Source organism: Phyllopteryx taeniolatus, chromosome 3 (assembly GCF_024500385.1).
Source record: "Phyllopteryx taeniolatus isolate TA_2022b chromosome 3, UOR_Ptae_1.2, whole genome shotgun sequence".
Taxonomy (NCBI): Eukaryota; Metazoa; Chordata; class Actinopteri; order Syngnathiformes; family Syngnathidae; genus Phyllopteryx; species Phyllopteryx taeniolatus.
Genome location: NC_084504.1, coordinates 2,092,138 through 2,101,407, shown reverse-complemented (window position 1 = coordinate 2,101,407; position 9,270 = coordinate 2,092,138). Strand labels below are relative to the sequence as shown.

At 47.2% G+C, this 9,270-nt stretch overlaps 1 protein-coding gene and 1 long non-coding RNA gene across 3 annotated transcripts in view; one reads left to right on the top strand and one right to left on the bottom strand.

Annotated features, from left to right (window-relative positions):
- Nucleotides 1–218: 218 nt before the first annotated feature.
- Nucleotides 219–2,844, bottom strand: LOC133474600 (uncharacterized). Its single transcript, XR_009787570.1, has 2 exons — nt 2,720–2,844; nt 219–1,159 (listed from the first exon to the last, which is right to left on the bottom strand). It is a non-coding gene; the product is annotated as an uncharacterized LOC133474600 (long non-coding RNA).
- Nucleotides 2,845–7,160: 4,316 nt separating this feature from the next.
- Nucleotides 7,161–9,270, top strand: part of gle1 (GLE1 RNA export mediator) — a 23,926-nt gene continuing 21,816 nt past the window's right edge. For both annotated transcript variants that reach the window (XM_061766395.1, XM_061766394.1), the window contains exons 1-4: nt 7,161–7,505; nt 7,951–8,175; nt 8,794–8,946; nt 9,112–9,260. In XM_061766395.1, the coding sequence (XP_061622379.1) occupies nt 7,407–7,505; nt 7,951–8,175; nt 8,794–8,946; nt 9,112–9,260 (626 nt within the window). In that variant the 5' untranslated portion in view covers nt 7,161–7,406. The remainder of the gene's footprint in view (nt 7,506–7,950; nt 8,176–8,793; nt 8,947–9,111; nt 9,261–9,270) is intronic.

Below are 9,270 nucleotides of genomic sequence, written 5' to 3'. Positions count from 1 at the left end.
AGGAAGATGTCTCGCCTTCAAGAAGATGACTCAGCAGGAATCATCCGATAGAAGGGCGCCTTGACCAAGGACGTGGCAGGTGTTGGTCTCATGTCTTCACCTTGAAACCCTCCACTTAGTGTGTTGTGTCTTGTAAGCTTAGTATGTTATGTCTTGTAAATCAGATGTCATGAACGGAACAGAGGATAGGACCCAAAAATGCACGACTCCAAAACAAATTGACAGTTTCCAAAAAGAGAGGTTTAATAGACGGGCATAGGTCGGTACACAGGCAGGCAATCCAAAAGAGGCAACAGTATCCAAAAACATGAGGCAAAGAGACAAGATCGATAATCGGAACAGGGTCAGGTCTTACTGTGAATCTATGACGTGGAAACAAGGAATGCTGGAACGCGACGACAAGGTACAACGAACTGGCAACGAGAGGAAATGAGACACGAGGTTATATACAAGGGGTAATTAGGGTGAACGAGGCACAGGTGATGAAGATGCTCACATGAGCAGGTGTGTGTGAAACAGGGGGGAAGACAAAACCCGGAACACACACACATATGACAGTACCCCCCCCCTTAACGGCCGGCCCCAGACGGCCCTGGGGCCCCTGGATGCGCAACGTGGAAGTCCCGAATGAGCGAATCATCCACGATAAACGCAGACGGTACCCAGGAACGCTCCTCAGGCCCATAGCCCTCCCAGTCCACCAGATATTGAAACCCCCTGCCCCTCCGACGAGATGACAACAGCCGCTTCACAGAGAAGACAGGGCCCCCATCCACAAACCGGGGGGGAGGAGGGGGCCTGGAAGGCGGGACCAGAGGGGACTCCCGGGCTGGCTTGAGTAGGCTGACGTGAAAAGTAGGGTGGACCCGCATAGACCTTGGGAGCCTCAGCTTCACGGTGACAGGGTTGATTATTTTTGTGATGGGGAAGGGCCCAACGAACCTGGGAGCGAGCTTCTTGGACTCCACCCGGAGTGGAATATGTTTGGTCGAAAGCCAAACTCGCTGACCCACTTTGTAGTTCGGGGCCGGTGTCCTCCGACGGTCAGCAGCGGCTTTGTAGGACCGTCCCTGGCGCAGCAGCATCTGGCGGGCTCGCTCCCAGGTCCTCCTGCAGCGTCTCACCAAGGTTAATGCCGCTGGAACTGTGGATTCTGGGGCTATGGCAGGAAACAGAGATGGTTGGTAACCATGCACAACGTGAAAAGGCGATAGACCAGTGGATGCAGAGGGGAGGGAATTGTGGGAGAATTCGACCCAAACCAGTTTCTGAGACCAGGATCGCGGCTCCTGTGAAGCGAGACATCGGAGCCCCGTCTCCAGGTCCTGGTTCAGCCTCTCGGTTTGGCCGTTGGTTTCAGGATGAAACCCGGATGACAGACTAACGGTAACACCTATGAGTTTACAAAACTCCTTCCAAAATTGCGAAATGAATTGGGGACCCCTATCAGACACCACATTCTTGGGGAAACCATGGAACTTAAAAACCTGATTAATCATTAGCTCGGCAGTGTCTTTAGCTGAGGGGAGTTTTGGAAGTGCAATGAAGTGCGCCATCTTAGAGAACCTGTCAACAACTGTAAGAATGGTGGTATTGCCTTTAGAGGCCGGTAATCCTGTAACAAAGTCTACGGAAATGTCTGACCAAGGACGTTGTGGTATTGGCAGGGGTCGCAACTCCCCAGAAGGACGTCGATGAGAGGCCTTGTTAGCAGCACATACCTGGCAAGCATTGACGTAATCGCTAACATCCCTCCTAACATTAGGCCACCAAAAGCGCTGTTCGACCACCGATAGCGTCTTGGCAATGCCTGGGTGACATACCGTTCGGTTCGTGTGAGCCCAGTGGATGACTTTTCCCCTTAAGGTCGGAACCACATAAAGCCTGTTCTCGGGGCAATCTTCAGGGCTAGGAGTGTCTTTCAGAGCCCCTTCAACCGCAGTCTCAATGTCCCAAACAAAAGCGGAAATGAAGCATGACTTAGGCAAAATAGTCTTAGGGTCGGACAAAGAACTCTCCTCGGAGAAAATGCGTGACAAAGCATCTGGCTTACCATTTTTAGAACCCGGTCGGTATGATAACGTAAAATTAAATCTAGAGAAGAAAAGAGCCCATCTAGCCTGCCTCGCATTTAATCTTTTGGCAGTTTTAATATATTCAAGGTTCTTGTGATCTGTCCATACTAAAAACGGAGTATGTGCCCCCTCTAGCCAGTGCCTCCACTCCATCAAAGCCACCTTGACTGCCAACAGTTCACGGTCGCCAATGTCATAATTTTTTTCAGCTGGGGTCAATTTTTTGGAGAGAAACGCACAAGGATGTAACTTCTCATCCTTGAGAGACTTCTGGGAGAGCACTGCTCCTATTCCGGCATCAGACGCATCGACTTCTACCACAAACTGCTGTTTGAGATCTGGCAAAGTAAGGATGGGAGCGGAGGTAAAGCTCGACTTAAGTCTTTGAAAAGCTGCATGACAAAGCGGGTTCCATACAAAAGGTTTGTGTGGCGAGGTAAGATCATGCAAAGGAGAGGCTATAGAACTGAAATTCCTGATGAATTTCCTGTAGAAGTTTGCGAACCCCAAGAACCTTTGTACATCTTTGCGTGACGTGGGAGTAGGCCAATTAATAACGGCATCGACTTTGCAAGGGTCCATCTTGACTTCACCTTGAGCCAGGACGAAACCCAGAAAAGAAACGGACGCCTGGTGGAACTCACATTTCTCAGCCTTGACATAGAGTTGATTCTGCAGTAACTGCTGCAAAACAGAGCGGACATGAATAATGTGAGTCTCCTCATCCGGGGAGAATATCAGAATATCATCTAAATAAACAAAAACATAAACATTCAACATGTCGCGCAGGACATCATTGACAAGGTTCTGGAAAACAGCTGGAGCGTTAGTAAGCCCAAAAGGCATTACCAAATATTCATAATGTCCCGTTGGTGTGTTAAATGCTGTTTTCCATTCATCCCCCTCCCTTATCCTGACTAGATGATATGCATTTCTTAAGTCCAGTTTTGTGAAAATCTTGGCTCCCTCCAGGAACTCAAAGGCGGTGGAGATGAGAGGAAGAGGGTACCTGTTTTTTACCGTGATCTCATTGAGACCCCGGTAATCGATACAGGGTCGCAGGGTCTTGTCTTTCTTGTCCACGAAGAAAAATCCTGCTCCCGCAGGGGATGAAGATGGGCGAATGATCCCAGCTGCCAGTGATTCTTCTACGTATTCCTTCATGGCCTTGTGTTCCGGCCCTGAAAGAGAGAACAACCTCCCTCGTGGGGGTGTGGTTCCAGGCAGCAAGTCAATAGCACAGTCATAAGGTCTGTGGGGTGGAAGGGATTTGGCCTTGGACTTGGAAAAAACATCTTTAATATCCTGATAACAGGTGGGCACTTGAGATAAATCAGGAGAGCATAGTGTCACTTTAGGAAGAACCCGTGTAGGGTCTTCCTTAATGAAATTCAGACTCACCTCTCCCGTGCCCTGGCTACCGGCACCGGCAACTTTGACGTGACAGTTTCTCACGGAATGACCCAACTGACCGCAGTAGAAGCACCGCCCTTCCCTCAGCCGGCGTTGACGTTCCTCAGAGGAGAGACGGAACCTGCCCCGTTGCATGGGCTCATCCGTGGTGACGCTAGCCAGTGGATTGAGACTGGCAGCAGGGAATCTGCCTTGGTTTGGCTTGTCACCGAGGCTCGTCCTCCAAGTGCGCGGTGAAGCATCCTTCCGCCGATCTCCTTCCAGCTCGCGATCCAAAAGCCTTCTGTCGATCTTGAGGGCGAGAGCGATGAGAGTGTCCAAGTCGGGTGGCAGGTCTAGCGGGACTAAATGATCCTTGACGGCGGGGGATAGTCCTTGAAAAAAGGCATCAAGTAGCGCCCGATTATTCCAATGAGTCTCAGCTGCTAGAATGCGAAACTCAATCGCGTAATCTGACACCCTGCGCTTGCCTTGTTGTAAGGTGACAAGGGAGCGAGCTGCCTCACGATCAGGAGTGGAAAATTGAAAAATTTGCTCCATAGTCTTGACGAAAAAAGCCCATGAATGACACGCGGCGGAATTGCGGCTCCATTCAGCAGTAGCCCACGCCTCCGCACGACCAGTCAGGTGGGAAATGACGAATGCGATCTTTGCCCGCTCGGTGGGGAAGGCGGCTCCCTGCAGTTCAAAGTGGAGTTCGCACTGCGTGATGAACGGCTTAATGTTCCCAGATTCTCCAGAGAACCTCTCCGGTCGAGAGAGCTGTGGGCAGACAGCAGCGGAGGTGGCAGGTGGCTGCATGGTGACTACTTCACATGGAAGTACCGTGGCGGTACTGGGTGTGGTGCCAACTGGTTCCTTCTCTTGAAAAAATTTCATAAGAAGTTCAAACTGCGAGGCCACCTGTCTCATCATATTGTCCTGATAACTTGACAGTCCCTCTAGATGAAGGTGGAGGGCGGCAATCTGCTCATCCTGCTTCGCGAGGCGTTGACCCTGCGCTTGAAGGGCTTTGCGCACCGGGTCTGAGTCTGCTGGGTCCATGTTCTGGCCAGTTCGTTCTGTCATGAACGGAACAGAGGATAGGACCCAAAAATGCACGACTCCAAAACAAATTGACAGTTTCCAAAAAGAGAGGTTTAATAGACGGGCATAGGTCGGTACACAGGCAGGCAATCCAAAAGAGGCAACAGTATCCAAAAACATGAGGCAAAGAGACAAGATCGATAATCGGAACAGGGTCAGGTCTTACTGTGAATCTATGACGTGGAAACAAGGAATGCTGGAACGCGACGACAAGATACAACGAACTGGCAACGAGAGGAAATGAGACACGAGGTTATATACAAGGGGTAATTAGGGTGAACGAGGCACAGGTGATGAAGATGCTCACATGAGCAGGTGTGTGTGAAACAGGGGGGAAGACAAAACCCGGAACACACACACATATGACATCAGAAACCTTCCTATTTCAAATAAATACAGGAGCGACGGGAGAGATTGTTTAGAGAGTGATGAGAGGCTGTAATCTGAACAATCTCCCGTACGCCCTCCTAATGAGAAACAGAAACCAGCGTCTTCATTCCTTTTGTGCATTTTTATAGGTGTTGGGTGAGATAGATCCAACACAGTGCATGTCAGAGCAAATGAGAATCATGAGGTCAGAGGAACTGCCTGAAGAGCTCAGAGACACAAATGTGGCACAGATATGGGCAAGGTTACAAAAAAAAAAAATGCTGCTGCACTTAAGGTTCCTAAGAGCACAGTGGCCTCCATAATCCTGAAATGGACGTTTGGGACAATCATAACTCTTCCTAGAGCTGGCCGTCCGGCCAAACTGAGCAATTGGGGGAGAAAAGCCTTGGCGGGAGAGGTAAAGAAGAACCAAAAGATAACTGTGGCTGTGCTCCAGAGATGCAGTCGGGAGATGGAAGAAAGTTCTAGAAAGTCAACTATCACTGCAGCCCTCCACCAGTTGGGGCTTTATGGCAGAGTGGCCCAACGGAAGCCTCTCCTCAGTGCAAGACACATGAAAGCCCGCATGGAGTTTGCTAAAAAAAAAAAAAAAAAGAACCGGAAGGACTCCAAGAGGGTGAGAAATAAGATTCTCTGGTCTGATGAGACCAAGATAAAAATTGTTGGCCTTAATTCTCAGTGGCATGTTTAGAGAAAAACAGACACTGCTCATCACCTGTCCAATATAGTCCCAACAGTGAAGCATGGTGGTGGCAGCATCATGCTGTGGGGGTGTTTTTCAGCTGCAGGGACAGGGAGACTGGTTGCAATCGAAGAAAAGGTGAATGAGGCCAAGTACAGGGATATCCTGGACAAAAACCTTCTCCAGAGTGCTCAGAACCTCAGACTAGGCCGAAGGTTCACCTTCAAAAAATACAATAACCCTAAGGAGTACCGAAGGAGTGGGTTCAGAACAATTCCGTGACTGGCCCAGCCAGAGCCTTGACTTAAACCCAACTGAGCATCTCTGGAAAGACCTGAAAATGGCTGCCCACCAACGTTCACCGTTCAACCTGACAGAACTGGAGAGGATCTGCAAGGAGAAATGGCAGAGGATCCCCAAATCCAGGTGTCAAGAACTTGTTGCATCATTCCCAAAAAGACTCATGGCTGCATTAGCTCAAAAGGGTGCTTCTACTAAATACTGAACAAAGGTCTGAATAATTATGGCTGTGTGATGTTTCAGTTTTTATTTTTTAATAAATCTGCAGAAATTTCAACAATTGTGTTTTTTCCTGTCAATATGGGGTGTTGTGTGTACATTAATGTGGAAAAAAATGAACTTAAATGAGTTCAGCAAATGGCTGCAATATAAAAAAAGAGTGAAAAATTCAAGGGGGTCTGAATACTTTCCGTACCCACCGTATGCGTGGACAGTGTTATGGTCTCCGGACCTGTTGAATGTTCTCTGTTCGTCCTCCAGACACACAAACATGTTTTGACACATGATTGATTGATTGTTAAATACTAAAATGTGTGAAAAGTAACAAATCTACATGTCAAAAATGAAATTACTCTTTTGTTTGAACAAAAGAAATCATCTTAACCAAAATGAGAGAAATGTCTTTAGTTTATTGCAAAAAAGCGTTGATTTTAATTGGGGTCATTTTTTACCCCACTTGTGGAAGAGCAGGGTAGTGATACAAAACCTGAAATTTCTTAAAATTAATGAAAAAATAAATAAAATGCAAATGGCCTCATGTCACAAACATGTTTTATAAGGAATACCTGGAATATGAAAATATTACAACTCTTCGTTTTAAAGATTTCGAAGAATAACAACGCATTGATTTTAATTGGCATGGAAGTGTAGGTATTGGTAGGTTGTGCATCTAAATGTTAAAATGCCTCAGGGATCTGCATGGATTCTGTGGCAGCTCCAGCTTCCTCAAGGCGGAAGTGACGCAAGAGCGGCCTCGTTTGTTGGTGGCAGCTCAAGCAGTAACAATCTGCACACACAATCAACAAAACCCCAAAAGCAACGTAGGGACAATGATCAGCCTGCCATTTTCTTTTTATTTTTGTACTGTTCTCTAAAATTCCAGAGACTTTATACACAAGCGATGCACTAAAGTAATAAGTTATACATATTAACATTCTGCATATTGACCACGAACAAACACAAGCCATTTATAAACACATACGATGTTGTGGCGCAAGAAACGGGTGGTCGAATAGGGCGGAGCCTTCAGCAGCCCGAGGCAGCTACCTCGGAAGTGACGTAGGACGCTCCTAGGAAGTGACGCATGACCTCCCTCGTTCGACGGATCTGTGCCGACCTCATGCCGGTCCTGCAAAATTGGCTAGACCTTTCTCCTGTTTTATATCTTTGATATACATATCTCTATATATCGATATATATATTTCGGGACATATTTTTACTTGTTTTTACGTTCCTTCACCATGCCCAGTGACAGTCTCCGTTGGGAAACGTTACAGGCTCTAAAAAACTCGCCAAAGGGAAAGATCACATTCAACCCGTATTGGTCGTCGAGAGGTGAGGTGAGTGGGAAAGTTTACATTTGTAAGTTAGCTCAACTGTTGGTCCTTTTCGCCAACTTATCGCGATATCACATCCGGGTTACGGGTTCTGTTACGGTGAGTTGTACGTTCACATAAATCTAAGGTGGCATAAAGTGTTAGTTAATGCAATGAGCACATGTGACATTTCATTCATGCATGCATTTATCAAAACTGCACGCGAAAGATGACACCCGACCTTTTAATACAGAAGGTTCTGAAAGTATACATATGCGAAGTATACGTACATACTGTATGTATGTACCCTTTGTTCACTATATATACGTCTAATAAAACGAGTGCAAAGAGACTTTCTGAACACCTCGTATAATTCAATTTAATTCAGTTATTTTCTGTCGTTTATTTTCACGTAGAGGACTTATTTGGCTTATGTGTATTTTCGATAAGGAAGGTTTGTATTTTACAGGACATTTTGTCATGTTATCAAGACTCGCTCAGCTTGTCACCGCAGTCCGGAGCCATACTCCAGCGCCTCAACCTGCAGTCCCCACAGAAGGCTGTTTGTTCGAATTGTAGCTCTGGTCCGACCAGTCCTGGTCTCACCTCCACTTCTTCCACTGATTCGAGCCGTGATGTTGCAGTCAAGAACAACACGGTCACTGTAACACTGTCAAAGGCTGAGAAAGAACAGGCAAGTCCCCGTTCTGATGAGAAAAGATAAAAGTTTGGAAATAATCATGTTGAAATAATTTAGTTTGACAATGTTTTACTTTGGAATTTGCATCATGTTTTGTTGTACACGTTCTAATTTAGTTGATGAGATTTTCACGAGTTGATGAATACTCATTTGTCTCCTTCCATCCATCCATTTTCTGAGCCGCTTCTCCTCACTAGGGTCGCGGGCATGCTGGAGCCTATCCCAGCTGTCATCGGGCAGGAGGCGGGGTACACCCTTAACTGGTTGCCAGCCAATCGCAGGGTATATAGGAACAAACAACCATTCGCACTCACAGTCATGCCTACGGGCAATTTAGAGTCTCCAATTCATGCGTGTTTTTGGGATGTGGGAGGAAACCGGAGTGCCCGGAGAAAACCCACGCAGGCACGGGGAGAACATGCAAACTCCACACAGGCGGGGATGGGGATTGAACCCGGGTCCTCAGAACTGTGAGGCTGACGCTCCAACCAGTCGGTCACCGTGCCGCCATTTGTCTCCTAACCTTTTGAAATTATTTCACTAAAGCCAAATGTTTTATGACAGATGAAGAATGTTTTCTGAAATCGTACCTCGATCCTTTCTGTACATCAGACTCATAACAGAAACGAGCAGGATCCGGAGAAGGATGTCGATGAAATCACCAGTTCCTTGTCCTCACCAACGATCTCCCTGCTCTCTCCTGAAGCCATGGCGATGGCCGGACAGATTGCCATGTCTGAAGAGGAACAACGTAAAAAGGCGAAGGTCCGAGCCGAACCATGTTTTTCACCTCAATCTGGGAATGCTTAGATGACGTGATTTATTTGTTGTCACGTTAAAGTCAAATATGTAAATGTTACACTTTTAGTGTTTACTTTACATGTATTTATTTTTGGAACTGATTTACTCCTCACATTGCGTGTGTTTCAGATGGCGTTCAGGTTGCGTCAGGAGATGCAGGAGAAGCTGGTGATGGCGGTGGCGAGCACTGAGTCGGAGCAGCTGAAACGCTTTGAGGAGCTCATGGAGTTGAAACAGAGACAGGAGTACCAGAGCATGCGGGATATGATGGACAGAGAGTGCGATAAC